The sequence below is a fragment of the Silene latifolia genome, chromosome 9 (genome assembly GCF_048544455.1).
Source record: "Silene latifolia isolate original U9 population chromosome 9, ASM4854445v1, whole genome shotgun sequence".
Lineage (NCBI taxonomy): Eukaryota > Viridiplantae > Streptophyta > Magnoliopsida > Caryophyllales > Caryophyllaceae > Silene > Silene latifolia.
Genome location: NC_133534.1, coordinates 4,956,503 through 4,975,272, shown reverse-complemented (window position 1 = coordinate 4,975,272; position 18,770 = coordinate 4,956,503). Strand labels below are relative to the sequence as shown.

At 36.6% G+C, this 18,770-nt stretch overlaps 1 protein-coding gene across 2 annotated transcripts; it reads left to right on the top strand.

Moving 5' to 3' along the window:
* The first annotated feature begins 247 nt into the window (after positions 1-247).
* On the top strand, positions 248-18,433 carry LOC141598823 (uncharacterized). Of its 2 annotated transcripts, none has more exons than XM_074418616.1 (35): positions 248-581; positions 1,278-1,424; positions 2,009-2,070; positions 2,306-2,398; positions 3,280-3,451; positions 4,472-4,587; positions 4,901-4,987; positions 5,114-5,230; positions 5,426-5,489; positions 5,652-5,794; positions 6,761-6,808; positions 6,929-6,997; positions 7,777-7,852; positions 8,569-8,699; positions 10,424-10,483; positions 10,629-10,698; positions 10,768-10,832; positions 10,912-10,973; positions 11,065-11,188; positions 11,289-11,346; positions 11,487-11,599; positions 13,223-13,300; positions 13,399-13,461; positions 13,563-13,658; positions 13,742-13,851; positions 14,606-14,795; positions 15,443-15,557; positions 15,887-15,999; positions 16,253-16,330; positions 16,671-16,736; positions 16,814-16,942; positions 17,221-17,286; positions 17,378-17,458; positions 17,849-18,014; positions 18,104-18,433. In XM_074418616.1, exons 2-34 carry the CDS (start codon positions 1,295-1,297, stop codon positions 17,897-17,899), a joined length of 3,096 nt encoding a protein of 1,031 aa, XP_074274717.1. In that variant the 5' UTR covers positions 248-581; positions 1,278-1,294; the 3' UTR covers positions 17,900-18,014; positions 18,104-18,433. The 2 variants fall into 2 exon arrangements, with proteins under 2 accessions (XP_074274717.1, XP_074274718.1); XM_074418617.1 differs by having other exon boundaries at positions 390-581; positions 18,109-18,433.
* The last annotated feature ends 337 nt before the right edge of the window (positions 18,434-18,770 follow it).

Genomic DNA, 18,770 nt, shown 5'->3' with positions numbered 1-18,770 from the left:
TGTGTAGGAAATAGCAATTACGTAGATTGATGACGTTTTTTCAAAAGTGATTGATTATGATTTTAAGCCGTTTAGGATGTAGGTTGGTACACTACATTGCACATAATGGAAAATGACCATTGTCTATAATTACCTTAAATTATTATTACAATGTCATTCTTGCGAGGCACAATGTCTAAAAGCTCATATGATTTGTGATCCTAGTGTGAAATTAAACATTTCTATTGCGTTAAATACTTTACTCTTTAGCAAGAGTAGGTCTCCACGATTTAGAATAAATCATTGTAAAATTATTTACCATTTTACACTTCAATAAAATCGCATTTTACAATAACACTGTAAAATCGCATAATTTACACCAAATCTATCCTTTAACAAAACACAAAATTACTTCGGTTAAAACCAGATATCCCCGCGCCACCCATATTCTATGCAGTATATATATACTCTCTTCTACATTTGCTGTCGCCTAGAATATTTGCCGGGATATTGCCAGATTTCAAAAAGTACAGTCTTACAAAAACCCTAATTACCGTAAAAATCCCCAAATTTAATTGCTCTCTACTTCGTCACCGTCATCGGTAATCTCTCCTCATTTTTTAATCTCTTCACTATTATCGCATTTTCTTACTTATCAATCGTCTAATTCGCTCAATTTTTTTGCCTATTTAGCGCATCTTATGCTTTGATTTCATCATTTTCGTTGTTGATACACTATAATTATACTTAGTTTAGTGACTTTTTTTTGGATTTTAGTTGAGATTTGATCAAGAGCTTCCGAATTGCTTAAATGCGACACTTGCTGAAGTTTTTGTTAATTGAGTGTTTGATGTGTTTTGTTATTTTGTAGATTTACATTTTGTGTAGTTTTGCTGCCAAATTTTCTATGTTAGACGAGATTTGATATTATAATATGGCGAAAATCGTTGTCGATCACGAACAGCAACGGCTTCTTAGCTGCTTAAATGCTACACTCGCGGAGTTGCTGCCTCTATTTTATTGTTAATTGAGTGTATGACTTGCTGTGATTGTTGTAGTTTTGTTGTTGATTCGCTGTACATGTACTTAAATTCGTGTGGTTTTGATTCCAGTTTTCCGGTCTAAGCTGAGATTTGATGCTATATGATAACAAACATCGTTGCTGAACAGCAACAGCGCCTTTGCTGCTTTACTGAGTTGCTGGCTCTATTTTCTTGTTAACTGAGTTTATAATTTTGAGGTTGATATGCTGTACATAACTTAATTTGTTTAATTTTGCTATCTCCTATCTATTTTAGCGAGAATTTGATACTATATGATGGAGAACATCGGTGTTGATCAAGAACAGCAGTGGCTTGTTAACTGCTTAAATGCTACACTTGATACTAATCAACAAATCCGTTCATTTGCTGAAACTTCTCTTCATCAAGCCTCCCTTCAACATGGTATGGCTTTTGTCTTTCTCTATTTATCGAGTTTGTGTTGTTTTTGCTCTTCATTTGCTGCTTCTTCGTCGATTAGTGTTGCAAGTAGTTCAGTTACAATAAGTTCAGGTTGTGCGACTTAGATTATAAAGGTACATTGGTCCTCATTATGATTTAGGTACACAAAGACTGATTCAACATTTGATAACCAAATTGTTGTGGTTATACATGGGAAGATTACAAGTTTGTAGGCAATTTTTTGTAGACGGAAGGGGAGGTTGTCAAAATGACACTCTTTACATTGTTATAAAAACTCGCTACTTTGTCTTAATAATTGCGTTGATTTATCTTTTATGCGACACTTATTCACCATAACTTTATGATTAGATGCTCTTATCCGAGCTGGTCTATAAGGGTGATCATTTACTTTCACAGCGATTGAAGCTTCGTTTTAGATTGAGGTTGTGTTGGGACTTGAGAAGATTGAGGGTTTTCAATGACAAAAAGATTTTGATAAATTGGCTTCTATTTCCCTGCATAACATAGTGCGGATGTATGATATTATGCTGTATAAAATTAGCCATTGATGATTTTAAAAACTACAGGTTTTGGAACTGCTCTCGCCAAAGTTGCTGCAAATAAGGAGTATTCAGTGGGGTTACGCCAGATATCCTTTCAAACTGATGTTTTCTTTTCTTGATGCTTCTATAGTATTTCCAATGTATTTTATAAACCTATAATTTTTGAAGCTATTCTCATAATTTTGTCTCTTCATTTATAGTGGGGTGCCTGCTTCCTCACCTTCAAATATCAATATAAACATTAGCTCTACTTTTTCCCACATTTCTCAGGGGCCTTTTCTTTTTCCAATGATCTGTCTGCGACTCTTTGACTCGTTTTACCTAGCTGCAGTTCTCTTGAAGCAGTTTATCAAAAAACACTGGAGTGAGGATGATGATAATTTTGAGCAGCCTATTGTTGCATTTGATGAGAAGGTCTCTCAAGAGTAATTTTGACAGCTATTTACTTATAATCGTTATATTCTCCACTATTATGTTTGAATTGTCTTTAAACACTAAAAGTGGTGAGGCTAGTGGTCACTTGTTGTTGCATTCACAGATTTCTACTTCTGAATTGGCCAATTACAGAATGTGAGGATGTAGTATGTTATCCCACATTTATTCCTATGCATATCGTCAAAAAGTATGGTTATTTTTTTTTGCCCCCACTTGATCTGGGTAGTTTAATTGAGTGGTTCTCTCGTTAATTCTATCAATTTTATCTTGATAACCTCTGGATAGAGGCTCGACAGTTGGGAATGCAAATTTGCTTTCAGATCACATGTTTGGGCACTAGCGATTTTTTCGAACTTATCCGACAGAAAAAAATTACATGGTTCAGGTTTTCTGTATGGGAGACTTGAGATATTATTGGGTTGGCCAGTCGGTTCTAGTTCTAGATAGTAAACCTTCTAACCTAATGCATCCACCGGCAATTTTTACCAGCTTCATTTCTCGAACCTCTAGTGGCTGAAGCTGGAGCATTGGAATAAGTTAACGAATGGACTAGACTGTAAACTCCCTGTAAAAGGTCCAGATTATGGTTTTCGAAGATCTGAGTTAGCTTCAGTATAGATCTTTAATGTAAATTTGTATGCAAGATGTCAAGAGTATTCACAATAGTTTGAGAGCCTAATTATCCATCTTTTATTTTGTATATGGGAGTCACCTCAAGATGTCGTTTAATACAGGGATATCACCCCCCTGTCATCCTTCATCTAATATTCTATTGTCAGGAAAAAATTAATATAATGTTCTCCATGACAAATTTTCATGTTGTTTATGGATGCTTTTTGGTTTTCAATTTATATCTACAGGAGGTAATTCGCAGACTACTACTCCTATGCTTGGACGATTCAAACAGTAAAATCTGTACCGCAGTTAGCCTGGCTGTTGCTTCCATTGCTCTTTGTGATTGGCCCGAGGATTGGGCAGACCTATTACCCTTTCTGATGAAGTTGATCAACGATAGAACTAACATGAATGGAGGTAATCACTCTTAACTTATTCATAACACTTGGGATTCTCATTCTTTGATTCATGTATGTGTTTCACGAACTGTTGCATCTGTAGCTATACACCTATACTCATTTGGTGCATCAAAAGAAAATTCCAGATCAGAACCTTCTAGGTAGTGTGTTGTGTAGAGTTATAATGTTCAGTTTTATATAATTTTTTTTCTAGTTTTACTAGGGCTAAGGATTCCCAAGTATCATAATCAGGTCCTACTGAAGTCATCACTTATCACATGAACTGCCATACCTTGAAAAGTCTATTGCTTAAAGAGGCGTAATGATTCAGGAGCCAGAATTTCCTTCTATCTTTTTTCTGTCTTTTGCATATTATAACCCGGACCCTTTAAGGCATTGTGAAAAGTGTGTTTGTGCCTTGACATTCCAAGATTTCATTCACAAGTATTCGGTTTGAGTAAAACTGATTTTTTGCTGCTTGCCATTGTTTGGGAATCTGGCAAGGATATTTTTCTTATGTAAAGAAAATTACGTGACAAGTATTTTCTTGTAAGAGTTTAGTAGCATATGATCTTGTTGTAGGAAGTAGTCTTCATGGAGATTCTGTCTGTCTGATTGTTTTGCCCTGTTTGTGCCAAAGTTAATAGGATCTAGATGGACCCGTGTGAGTAATTTTCACCGCACCTTGAAACTTGAAACCCAAGCCTTCCTGACTTGAGATAACCTGGCTAACATTATCTAAATAAAAATAACAAAAACCAAAATAGTCACTACTTTATTAACTCAGCCCTTTAGCCATTGACTTGAAATTGACCCGCGTCTAAAATGATACAAGAAGCATTCCTGAAACTCACCTGACTTGAAATAACCTGGCTCAAACCTGTCCAAAATGACCCCTTTGTGCTCTCATTATTTGCTTACGCGGCTGTGTGACTCACGAATCATGATGCATTTTCTTACTGTATCTATGTTTTGTCCTGATTGAATTATTTTTAGTAGCGGTTGTAGAGAGCTTGAATGATAGGTTATTTTTGTACAGTGCATGGTGCTTTAAGGTGCTTGGCTCTTCTATCTGCCGATATTCACGACAAAGCAGTACCGTCTATGGTGTCTATTTTGTTCCCATCCTTGCTCTCTATTGTATCCTCTCCTCAGGTCAGGATAATTCATTTAAATTAACATTTTTTTCTCTGACATACCTGAACTGGAACTTTAATCGTCAACCGTACGAATATTCTGGGATTAGTTATGTCGTCGATGTTGAACAAAGACAGCTTTTGTGTACCGTATTTGTTATGAATAATGTTTAGAGTTTTAGACCTGGCACAATAAGCTTTGATTGTCACGTTGACACTGATTTCATAGGTGTATAGTTGAAAAGGTTATCAAGCATTTGTTTCTTACGTCCTATCTGTACTTTAATTGGTGGCGTAACTGGTTTGTGCTTTATTCATGGTGACTTCCTCAGATTTATGACAAATCTCTCCGTGCAAAAGCTCTGTCGATTGTCCACAATTGCACATCAATGCTGGGTACTATGAGTGGTGTATACAAGGTAATTTCTGAAATACATACGTTGATAAGTTCAATACAAATGTGAGTTGTTATTTATAGGCTCCTGGGAACTATAGCATTTAATCAGTATGATACATGTATTGACTAATATTAGTTTGATTCTTAGGCAGAGACAAGTCATCTGATCTCCCCAATGCTGCAACAGTGGATGATGCAGTTTTCTGCTATTCTAAGTCATCCAGTTGAATATGAAGATCCTGATGACTGGAGCATGAGGATGGAGGTAAAATCAATCGTTCATCCCTCTCGATTTTGTCTCGGGGTTGGGGTGGGTCATGAGGCTATGGGGGCTTTGGGCAGAAATACAATTACTAAGGAATTTGTAAAAAAAATACGAGTAGTAATTTTGAAATCTTGGTTTATTATGAAATTTCTAATAATAATTGTCTGACAGTTGTTTTTGTTTTTTTAATTTCAGGTTTTGAAGTGTTTAAATCAATTTGTTCAGCATTTCTCAGTTGCGACTGCTAAGGAATTTTTGGGTGAGTTCTTATAGAACTTCTCAACAACACACTCACCCCCCACCTCCACAACTCCTTTTGTTTCAAGGGAATAAGGAAATAATTCCCATTGGACTTTCATTATATTTTTTGTTCCGTATTTCAAGAGTGTTCGTATTATTTATCTTTGGTCTTTTTTGCTAGTCATTGTGGGGCCTCTATATCAAACATTTGTTACATCATTGAGAATTTACGAGCAAGCAATGATCGAAGGAGCTCTAGATTCTTTTGAAGTAACATATGACTCTAATGGAGAAGAGAAAAGTTTAGAATCCTTTGTCATTCAGGTATTATTACATACCTGCTCCTTTATCACTCTAATTAGTGTTTTGATGCGCTGAAACTAGGCTATAAATATCCTATATAAATAAATGGGATTATGGCTCATTTTACCCTTTTCTTTTATCTCATGTTCTCGCATAGTGTGTGGTTCTGTGCTTGTGACAATTCGTGTTACCTTGTGCAATACTTTTTAAAAAGAAATGTAAACTGCTCATTTTGTCTCATCTATATTACTCGTATATTTTGAGAAACTGTTTTGATAAAATGTCATGACATGATGACAACATTACCAAGGCTCTTGCCGGTTAGGTTTACGCAAACGTATCATCGTGTTTTGGGCCTGTTTCCAGATGTTAAGAATTTCTTCGTGAATCGTTGATTCACAATATAAGAGCAGTAGGGAGTCATTTTGCTTTATTCGGTCGTAATCGTATCCGAAGAATTGAGTATCTGGCTTCGTTGGAGATTGAAATAAGAATCGCATCCATAATTTTATCAAAATGCTCCCTCTAGAAAATTGGTACAGCTACCATGTTATTAGATAATTAAAGGCCGTTTCTTTATTCTTGAAATGTCAAGTGCTCTTTCTGAACATTATCACCAGATAAGAGGAAAGGCTGCTAAATAATCCAGTCTCTCTTTCGAAACTCCATTATGACTCTGGGATGCTTGAACAATGGCAACACAGGTTCATTGTCCACATTTCTATCTGCAATCCTAGTATTTCTTTTTGTTCTGATGCCAGAAGAAATGGACCGCATACTCGTATCTCATATTGATACCTAAAGGAAAAGTACTTTCAACTTTTCAAGTTACTTATTTTTCGTGCAAAATGGTTTACACTTTACAGTGACGTTTTGCTACAATGTATTAATGTGTTACATCTTAGGCCATGTATGTTATCTGGTTCAATTTACGATTTTCTTTTGTGCACTTTTGTGTGTTTTTACTAATACATGACTATTGTACAGTTACTTGAGTTCCTGCTAACCATTGTCGGCAGTGCAAGGTTTAGTAAGGTATGACAACAAACCTCGCTTGTACTTGGAATTGCAAGTTGCAAAGCTTGCAACTGACTTTATTTCCATGTCAATTACTTAACTCCCTGATGTTTATGCACCTGTGCATCATTTGTTCAGGTTGTTGCAAATAATCTGCAGGAGCTGGTTTACTATACCTTCGGCTTCTTGCAGATTACTGAACAGCAGGTATCTCCTTGTTGGTTATCTTGATTTCATTTCCCTTCCGGTTTCCCCTGGTTTTGGGGTATCATCTGTTGTTCTACTTGTCTTTTGAAAATTTATGTAATTTTATATTATAGCATTTTCCCCTTTAGTTTTTGTTTTCGATGGAGCCAAAGATAAATGGAGTGGTATTTTTTGGTGGTGGAATATGATAGAATAAAAACCTTCTTTAAACTGTTTGCGCTCTTTAGATTAAGCTAGGTTACATGATTCACTCAACCCCCCAATGGATTATGATTTGGGTTGGAGAACATTCTATCATGATTCATGGCACTTGGTTAAAATCTATCTCGATGTGGCGTATTCACATTGAAGTAGTAGCCAATCGGTATGATTCTTGACACAATTCTCACTATTGGTCATTTGGAAATAACCTTTGTGTTTTTCAGCATTTGTGTAAGAGTGCATTATTCGACTCTTATCCTGTTACAGACGACACTGATCTAATTTTCTATGGAAAATCAATTTTTTTTTTTTTTTCTCTTCCCTCGTGTCTTATTTTTTCATTTTCGGGAGTTTTTGGAAAGAGAGCAGCCTGTTAACTTGTTTTATGCTTAGAATCCAATCTAGTAACTGTGTTAAGCTTAGGAATGTGCGAGGCTGCAAGCAAACAGCATAATATTCCAACACAAACTTGGATCTGTATCTTTATTTTTCAACCTAAAATTTTCCGCCAGTTAGTTTGTATTTCTAAGTTTTGCCTACTATTCATTTTCTAACTTGGATTTATGTAATTTATGTAGATCCATTCCTGGTCGCTTGATTCAAATCAATATATCTCGGATGAGGAAGAGATTATGTATAACTGCCGTGTTTCTGGTAAGGTCTTAAATGGATATTTGTTTATGCATTCATTTTAGCTCATAGCCGACATAATGACTGGAGTTGGGAGTCAGCATTTGAAAGTTGAAACCATTGGTTAGATCTGAATGTGATGGCCATCTTACTCTCTTTTCTTTCTCTGAGAATAACTTATACTCTTTTTGAGCTTTTCTTCCTCTTTCTCTCAAGTGCAGCAATTTTAGGAAAGTTCGTTTTTGATATTACACTTTGATGTTTCCCTCTTTGATTACAATATATGCTTGGTTTTAAAAAGTGCGCCTTGGATGAGGCACTAGCTAAAACGCCTCGGTGCATTTTAGGTGCGCTTTTTAGATAGCACTTTCCATATTTTTTTTCATCTAGATCGTAAATTGTGTCATTTCTTTTCCCCTTCGTTCCTATTTTTTGTACACTTTACATCTTAGACAACATGAAAACTCCTAAAAGGGTATTTTTGTCCAAAATTTGATTTAGAAAATACAAATTTGTTGCTAAAAATAAGGCGCCTCGACCCTAAAAGGCGCACGCCTTTACCTTGTGCTTTGCGCCTTGTTGCCTTGGCTCCTTAGCGCCTCAGTGTGCCTTGCGCATCTTCAAACTAAGAATATATGTTGATGATGTCCAATTCCATGTGGCATTTTTTCGGTAGCATGATTGTCTCACTCTCAAACTTATTTGTGTTGGGAATATGTGATGCTTGCTTATGCCTGCAGGCGTGCTCCTATTAGAGGAGATCATAAATTCTTGTGGTGAAGAAGGAATCGCTGCCATAGTAGATGCTGCTAGGAGGCGATTTTTGGAGTCTCAACAACAAAAGGCAGTTGGTTCCAAGTTTTGGTGGAGAGTAAGTGTTGCAAAATTTGAAGTTCCATTGCTTGCTGACCTACATATTAACCTCATAGTTTTCTTGTTGCTTGCACATTTTTTTATGGGTCTTTAGCTTGTTATTTTGTCAATAATTGAGTTTCTCAATTGCTGTTCGAGGCCCTTCATAATCAGCTCAGAGGTCGGAAATAGCACAAGTTTCCACTTTTACACTCTTGCCATTCACACTTACAAACAACAACATTACCCAAGTGCCTCAATGGCTCCCTCAAATTGCAGGGTAAGGGGGTGTCGGATGTACGCAGCCTTACCCTTGTGTTAGCAACACAAAGAGGCTGTTTCCAAATCTTTCCATTCACACTTGTCTGTGCTATTTGATTGATCCTCATATGTAAGAATTTTTGGAGTTGTACATATGTTTGACTTGACACTGTACCAGGAGTATTCTGAAATTGTCGGTCATTGTTGAATCTTACACTCAGATACGTACCCTGACAAGCGTACCAGGAGTATTATAGTTTGTAAGCGAGCTGAACCAAGTCACCCATCATCTCACTTAGCCACTACCCATGATAAAAAGTACCTTACTTAAAAAAACTAAAATCTATTCCTAACTCCTTAAAGTGTTTGTATCTACAAAACCTTAGCGTGTAATTGCTTTCCATCGCAATTCAGTACTCTTGAGAAGTACAAACTGCATGCCTGCATGCTAGCCTTGAAACCAATGTGCTGCCACTTGGAGACCAACATAGCCATCTAATGGTTGCCCAAGTGGGCTATCCAACAGTTAAATTTTGAGAATTTGAAGTTCAGTCTGTTGATTTTTCTGTTCCTAGTACTGACTTAATTTGGCCTGTTGATAGTTCCACATGTACTAATTATCAAAGTTAACTAGCAAGTAGCAAGTCTCTTTTTAACTCTTACAAAACCTCTGAATGTTGCTGCATTGTAAATTAGCTCATCATAAGTTGGTAAGTCATGAATGTCTTAAAATTATGGATACAAAATGAACTTTTTGATACCATTGCGGAGCCAAGTTAAATTCCCTTACTATATATTAACAAAGGTAATTGCGTTTGGTATTTGAGTGTAATGCTTTGGCTGAAATTACATAGCTTGTGGGTTGATCGATGATATTGTAAAATAAATCAAATTATGTTTTTACATTCAATGGAGCAACACAACTATAATAGCTGGGCTATTATCAGTGATCTCAACCAGATGAGGGTTGGAGTCCTCGTAGTAGTCTGAGTGGTTATGAGTTGGCCAACGATGTCATTTGCCATTTCTGGATCTAGATAGGGCAACCCTTGATATAAAAAGTGGGAGAACAATAATGGTGTTTTGTTTGACGGCAAGTTAGCCTGGAGGGTTCCGTTATATTTTCAGCTTCATTATGAAAAAGTTTTCTGTCGGGTGCATTTGTCGGTCATAATAAGTTACAATTTTTTCCATTAATAATAAGCTTCGATTTTGAATTTTAACTACTACAGTGATTCTAACTACCATCTTCTTTCCTGCTTTCCTTATTGGGTTTACTGGAGCAATTATATGTTTAGTTACCCATCTATTTTATCATTTGTTTGTTCCATCTTGTTTCCCGTTCTTATGTATATACTTGGCAACTTTCCTGTTACCATCTCTTTGACTTAACAATTGAACTTGGATGATTTGCCATAATGTTTTCTATAAACTAGTTGTATAAAGTATTCACATCTTTCGTTAAACATTATGTCTTGACAGATGAGAGAGGCTATTATATATGCTATGGCTTCATTGTCAGATCAAGTGGAAGAAGCAGAGGTCAAACTGGCCTTCACCTTTCTCTCTCTATTGCTGTCAAATACTTTCTTTTTCGTATAACTGTATCACTTGTAGACTGTAGTATGTGTTCATTATCTGAAAGATGCAGTCCTTAGTCTTGAATATTTTTCCTTATCTTGGGTAGGTCTCTGGAGCGGATGGATTTGATATGAAGAGATTTTTAGAGCAATTAATCACAGAAGATATTGGGACAGGTGTTTAATGATTTTGTAGTTTGTCTTCTTATCACTTATGTTGTTTTGCTGAACATTTCATTTGAACAGGAGCGCATGAATATCCGTTTCTGTATGCTCGTGCGTTTTCATCTGTTCCAAAGTTCTCATCAATGGTAAAGGCAGACTGTAAGTTTCATCTGATTCATTTTTAGTGGACATTATTCTCGATTACAATGGAAAATTCTCATGCAGATAAGCTCCGAGGTGGTTGAGCAATTTCTTAATGCTGCCGTCGCAGCTCTAGGCATGGATGTGTAAGTATCTCTTCTCAACTTCTATTGCAGAGAAAGTTATGCAATGTGTGGTTTAGGTACTGAATGGGGAATGTGATACATTTGCTTCCAGGCCGCCACCTGTAAAAGTTGGTGCTTGTCAAGTTTTGTCGCAGATTTTAACTGAAGTAAACAAAGAAGTCATCCAACCCCATATAATGCAGTTGTTTTCATCACTGATTGATCTCCTTAATCAAGTAATAATTCTGACATTATAACTTAGGGTTCCCACTATTTTTCTTCGGTATCATCTTCAAGTGCTTTGCGTATGGCTCCTGATTCCCCTATTTTCTGCAGGCATCTGGAGAAAGTTTACACCTGGTGCTTGAAACTTTGCAAGCAGCTGTGAAATCAGGTACATCTTAGCATCTCATCTTCTTGTGATGTTATTGCATTGGAAATAAAAGAGAGATTCATTATTGTATAATAGCTTACCTCGCTATAGAGTTCGTTTGATTCATTATCACTATAATCACACAATCTGTTATTCCGCAGGTCATGAAGCGTCATTAACTGTGGAGCCTATTATCTCTCCTGTAATCCTTAACACATGGGTATCTAATGTGGCTGATCCTTTTATAAGTATAGATGCCATTGAAGTCTTAGAGGTAATAGTTCAGTGTCTCCCTGATGCTCTGACTCCTCTGTTGTTTTTTTGCTGATAACAAAATTTGAAAGAAACAAGAGAAGTGACCATAATTAGAGCAGACTATAGGTACCTTCATAAAAAAAATATCATCTATAAAAGCATGTGCCTGAATAAGAAGGTTTCAATTTCACTTATTAAGACTTTCATTGGTTCCTTGGGGTCTACTGATGCTTTTAATTGTACTCCCTCCTTTATGTTATGTTTCTTTTTGTTGAACACACACACACACACAAAAAAAAAAAAAAAAAAAAAAAAAAGAGGTGTGTGTGACTTATGAAAGTTGACTCATTTTTTTTTCAAGTCATGAAAGTTAACTCGATTATAGAACTCTGAATTTTTTCACCAAGGCTTTCAGTTTTCATGTTTAATCCTCAATGTACCAGCTATGAAACTGTGAATGGGGTTTTGATGATAACAACATACGGAGTATAAAGGAATTCAGTTTTTGATGTGCGGAGGTTTATAGAACTTTCTCTTTTCCATGATGGTGTTTATGGTGCAATGTGATCTTGTAAATCAAGTTCTTATAAAAGAAAAATCGAAAGGAGTCATTGGATTATTTTACAATTGCTTACCTAGAAGACATTGTTGGTAGGAGAAAAATGTTTAGAGAAGAAGTCGGGTAAACTAAAAAAAAGGCAGATACCTTTTGAAAAAGAAATATATTTCATTTGATTAGTTTATTGTTTTTTTGTGTGTGTAGAAACTCTAAGCTTGTATTTGTACCAGTAAAAGTCCTTTGTTTTTGGACAATATCATTTGACAGTAGAGTTACTTGAAACTCTGAAAGTCTGTGATTGTTTGCGAACTTGAACTACAATGGCCCTGCTAATGACTGTTACAGTAGGGGTGCTAACGAGCCGAGCCGAGCCCGAGCTTGGCCTTGATCGGCTTGTGCTCAAGAACCAAAACTCGAGCTCGAGCCGATCTCGAGCTTACCCGAGCTTGAAAAAAATGTGCTCGTTATAAAGCTTGCGAGCTTTAACGCGAGCTCGAGCCAAACTCGAGCCCAAATCGAGCCTATATAAAACTGTTTATTTTTCTTCTTTCGATATTTTCAATAACAAGGCTCAAGGGTTATATGTAAATTTATTTGGCAAATCAGCGAGACATTTGATATGTGTGATACAAAAATATAATTATGATAAAATATTTTTATAAAATATCAGTAATATCTTAGGTAATCACACAAATTCGAGCTGCTCGCGAGCTTTTCGAGTCGAGCCAGCCTTTGCTCGGCTTGACTCGTTAAGCTCTCGAGCCGAGTCCGAGCCCGAGCCGAGCTCGCACGAGCCGAGCTTTGACCGAGCCGAACTCGAGTAGCTCGCGAGCTGTCTCGTCTCATTAACACCCCTATGTTACACAATTTTTGATTCTTTGGGGGAGCTTTTATGCCGCTGAAGAATATTACCTAAACATCTGAGGTTGAATGTGGTTTACTAGTTTCTAGTTTTTTTTCTTAATTTCAATGCTTAACGTCTAGTGCAAATGCAGATGACACTTGAGTTATAATTTTTCTTCAACTAGTTTACAGGTTGTTGCTTCTTAAGATCACACTCATTTGTTTATTTATCCTCATCAGGCCATAAAACGTGCTCCAGGCTGCATTCAACCATTAGTTTCCCGGGTTCTACCCTACATTGGGCCCATTCTTAATCAGGTAGTTGTTAGGAACTTAAGCCTTTCTTAGTGAACTTTCAGCTGAGGAACGCATAGTGTATTGATGTAGAATATTTGTTGACATATTTGACATTTCAGCCCAAACAGCAGCCCGATGGATTAGTAGCGGGATCACTTGACTTGGTGACTATGCTGCTAAAGGTTAGTTTTGTTTTTGGCTGGGTGATTAAAAGAGCCTAAATACTCTTGTTTTACACTTTCACCAGTATTGGCTTACATATTTCACTAATTTGTTTTGACAGAATGCTCCAGTTGATGTTATCAAAGCACTATATTTTGTTTGTTTTGATCCAGTGATTAGGATAGTAATTCAAAGTGATGATCATAGTGAGATGCAGGTAGGATTTTGTGTGGTTGTTCTTATATTATAGGCCAATATTATGCATGAAGAAAATAACTAATATTTTTTTTTACACTTCAGAACGCTACAGAATGCTTAGCTACTTTTGTATGTGGAGGTAAAGATGAACTACTTGCATGGGGTGGGGATCCTGGATTTACAATGAGAAGTCTGCTAGATGCTCTTTCAAGGTAATAGTCCTGAATTAGCATTGGAAACATGGGATGAGTAGCCCTAGTGGCTAACTACTAACAACCCCAGTTGAACGTTTATTTAATATGCTCGGATTGGCCGTGGATAATTTTTTGTTAACCTCTTGTTTAGTGAGCTCATGAATAAGAATTGACATGGTCACCCCAAGCTAGAGTCCGTGTCTGTTTTGCCCACCTATCCAGTTGTCCTTATCGTTCTTACCCTTGATCTTCCAAAGAGGATCCCTGTGCAGGGTTGTGTGCTGTACTTGACCTGAAATACCAGAGAGGTTTATTAATTTGTCAAGTTATTGCGAATAATGTCTATTTTCCTGGCTAACATAAATGACAGATTTAGGCATCACTGTATGAAATGAAGCTCCTTAACTTCAAACTTTTGACCCTAGCTTAGAGTCTTAGACTGCAATGATCGGTTATTAAAAAGTGAAAAATGCCGCACTTCTTTTTAGTGGTCTGTAAGCTATGTGAAGTTCAACCTTTCGTTCTCTGTGATATAAGAATAACATATCAAAAGCAACGGAGTTGTTCTAGCTACTAGAGAAGTTAACTGCACAGATTTGTTTAAGTTCAATCTACACATAAGCTGCAATGGTGTATTGTGCTTGAATTCAAAGCGTTTCCGATACATTTTAAGGAACTATTGTCCATGGTTCTTGACTTCTGTCACATGTTCTTGTCCGTATTCCAGATACAGGGTTCTTGGTTTTCTGACTTCTGTATATTGTTCATGCAGGCTCCTAGACCCTGATCTTGAAAGCTCGGGATCCTTCTTTGTTGGAAATTACATCTTACAACTAATCTTGAATCTTCCTTCACAAATGGGGCAGCATATTCAAGACCTAGTTTCTGCTCTTGTGAGACGAATGCAATCATGTCAAATAGCTGGACTGAAGAACTCTTTGCTACTTGTTTTAGCTAGATTGGTATTTTTCCTGAATCCTATAGCATCTTGAATGAAAAATCGTATTACTATTAACTTAATGTGGAAACTCATGTCCAAGTGTAATGTTTTCTCACCTATGATGTTCTGTCATAATTGGGTGTTTTAGCTAGGCATATGAAATAGGAAGCCTTTAATATTAAGGTAATGTTCATGTTGGTAGTGTTTCACAACATAGGAGTATGAAGCTACCCGAGTTGTTAAAATTTCTATATGACGAGGTAGTTCACTACATAGGTCCAGCCTTGTATATTTATTCATCAATCTCACAGTGAATTATCTAATGATTATCCAAACTCACTTGATATATATGCATCATCATGTGTAATACCCCTGTTTGGTGGAGGCAAAGACACTGGAAAACATTATGCTCTTAACTTCTGATGCTTATGGGAGTGTCTATGTATGCATGGATGGGTGTATGTTGCAGTTGGGATGGTAGTAGCATTGTATTCGTGTATATGAAACTACGAATGGATTATTGATTTTGACCTAATTATTAAAGTATTCAGTTGCAACTACTATCTAAAATTTTTTACCTTAAAATTTTCTCAGCAGCAGTGAATATTGTTGTCTGGAGGTCAATATTTTGAGTGATGATTTCATATCTTTATTCTGCCATCTTGACAGGTTCACATGAGTTCCCCAAATGTAAACCAGTTCATTGACTTGTTGGTCAGTATACCTGCTGAGGGAAACCCCAACTCATTTGCTTATCTGACATCTGAATGGGTTAAACAGCAAGGTGAGGAATAACACTAGCATGATATTTTTGAATGGCATCATTCATGGATGTTCAATCAAACTTCAGCATTTATTTCAAAAGTTCGTTGTAACTTTGTGGTTCTCTGTTTTGTTGACAACAATATGAGCTACTACTTGTTACTGCAGTTTTTGTTCTAATTGTAACATTCTGATGACTAACCATCCATACGGGAACTGTGCAGTCATGAAGTATAACATATCATTCTGAACTGTTACATTTAGGGCACTTCTTTTTCTTAACAATATAGCTTACGGATTTATATGATTGATGTTTACCATTTCTCTTGCATTGAATGTAATTTCCTGTAGGTGAAATTCATGGCTCATATCAAATTAAAGTTACTACTACTGCGTTGGCTCTGTTGCTTTCTACGAAGCATTTTGCATTAGCCAATAACTATGTTCAAGGACAACAAATTCAGGTGTGAATCTTTGTTGAAGATCTATAATAGTTGTTATTTAAGGTCCCTTTTTCCTCACCCGAAAACAGTATGCTGTGTTCCGAAACAAAGAATTTTGTTCATTTAGTTCCCCTTTAGTTAATTTGGTTCAGTTTAGCTCAGTTAAAAATAGTATGTCCATATATAATTCACTTCCAATAAAATGAACTCAAGTCAAAGATCAGTTGTTTAGAAGTTTAGAACTGGAATTAAGTTATGACTCCTTCATGTGCAGACTACTGCTGGAATAACAACTCGTTCAAAAGCAAAATCAGCTCCCGAGCAATGGACCATGATACCTCTTAATGCAAAAGTAATGCTTCTCTTCCATGGAATTCAGCAGATGCAGTGTAGCTAATACTATAATGTTCTCCAATGTAACACATATGTCCTGCACTTATACCCAACTCTGTTGTCAAGTGCGTTTGGTCAACTAATGTGGGTTGTTTTGCTTTGGGAAACATATTTTTCGTTGTTTGCTATCGCCTATCATCACTTAAGTTGCTATTAACTCTTAAGAACCTATCTCATATGAGATTTTCTGTAAACTTCGTAGCTCAATCCATTGCATATGCCGAACCAAGCATGTATTAAAAATGTTGTTCACTTACACTAAGGAGGAGGAAGTAATCGTGTCTTTTTTTGTTAAGCAGATACTTTCCTTGCTGGCTGATACACTGCAAGAGATACAGGAACAAGTGATAGGTCATGAGGAGGAGGTATTAGCTATCTACTTATCCTGTCGTTATATGCAGGAAATTAAGAATGACTATATTTGAAGTTGTATTGTTGTCAGGATAGCGACTGGGAGGAAGTTGATGCAGAAGATGCAGACATAGATCAAGATCTAATACAGGCTTCTACTGCTAAATCATCAGCCAAACCAGCATATGACCATCTTGCTGCTATGGCAAAAATATTTGAGGTGTTTATTTCCCTTTTCTATCTCTGGCGACTTGCTCAGTACTTTTTTTTACGCGAGTTTAGTTACTCCTTATGTTTGGCTTTGGAATACATGGATTAAAGCAAAAAAAGGCTGAGCTGCTTAATTTTTGGCGCTAGTTTAGTTACGGGTCATCCTTAACAGCCTTTGTGTGAGAGGTATGGCTGCGCCCATTACTTGCCATGGGCGGGAGTCTTACGGCATTGGAAATGTTGTTTCCTTTTTATTTCTCACTAACACACTTGTCGTCACGCGTGAAGAATGACAAGGATGGAGATGATTTTGTCGACGATGATTTATTGAGCAGCAATGATCCCCTGAATGAGGTTCTTACTTTTCTTCCATTTATGAGGCTTTGCGCATTTCATTGTTTTCAGTTTATATGCAATCGTAAATTTGTTTTAAATATGCTTGCAGATCAATATGGCAAGTTATCTCGTGGACTTCTTGACGAAGTTTTATCAGAGTGACGGCCCATATTTTGACCAGCTTTGTCAGGTTGATTCCACTTGATATTTTGTGCGCCTATGTAGAATGATATTAAATGAGTTGCACAATCCAACTCAGTTATATAGATCTTGAAGGTCACTGCAACCATGGTATTAAATCTGCACCGTGACACCGAATTATAACAATCCAACCAAGAATCCAAGATATGAAGAGTTTGAAGCTTACTGTGACCACATTCTAACAATACGTAATACTGTTACTGCCACCACATTTGAGTTGGTATTGACTGTATTTATAATGCGCCAATAAGATCAGGCGTTGACGACCTTGCCTAGATCGAGACTGAAATTGAGATGTAATACCATGCATAGGAAAATATTTCACAAGATATTGTTTTCTTTAGATTCAATTTGACGTTGTTGCACCTTGGTTTTGCAGAGTTTAACACCATCTCAACGACGTGCAATCCAAATGGTCTTGAATCAATGAGAATTGGAGAGTTTCAATATATTGCTACCAAGTCTTTCACTGCAGTGCACCTAAGCTTTCAGCACATACACATTGAATATATCAACCGTCGAAAGATTTGCATTCTGTGTTAGAGGTATGCGCTTCATTTCTCTCATCAAAACTTTTCTCAGTTACCCTGAAAATTGAATACTACTTGTAGTTTCTAATATTTGATACCTTCAGATCAGTTTTGTTCGTGTTCAGTCATAGAGGCGCTTCGTCTGCATCATGCAAGTCAGAGTGCTGTTGTGTGAAATTGTCCAATGTAAGAACTCCGCAACTATGTCAATTGCTGTACATTTTTACTTTGATCGGTTTACTTAAGCTGTGTATGTCCCCCGGTTAGTTCTTGTTGCTTCATATTATGGATTTTATTTATTGTTAATTTTTGGCTTGTAAATTGATTGTGTTTTCTTCCCTTTGTTCCATTGCTGTCTTAACCCATCCTGCCTTGCTTATTAATTCGGTATATTTCTGAAGGTATTTTCTTTGATTAATGGGAGATTATAAAATGAATTCTTTTTTGACATTTCAATTTATTGTCCGTGTTAGCTTTACCACGTTACAAGACTCCGAACCCGAAACCTAATGAACAAACCACATACTAACGGAGAACATACACAAGTGTCTTTAAGTCGCGTACACTGATACAAACATAGATCTAACATAGTCACAAACATTATTATTCGTTATGAACTGGATTACCCGAGTCATTCAGGTTACGAAAAACTAGATCAATTTCGAAAGAGCCAGCTGGTGGATCCGATTTATTATACAAGTCGTTGACTCGACTTCATCATGAATCTCAAAAAACGAGTATACTGGCTTATCCGGTATCTACGTATAAGCC

Coding starts and splice junctions, on each gene's coding strand:
- LOC141598823 (XM_074418616.1), top strand. CDS start 1,295: ATGATGGAGAACATCGGTGTTGATCAAGAACAGCAGTGGCTTGTTAAC. Junction 16,331..16,670: donor TGATACCTCTTAATGCAAAA/GTAATGCTTCTC, acceptor TTTGTTAAGCAG/ATACTTTCCTTGCTGGCTGA. Junction 16,943..17,220: donor CTATGGCAAAAATATTTGAG/GTGTTTATTTCC, acceptor TCACGCGTGAAG/AATGACAAGGATGGAGATGA.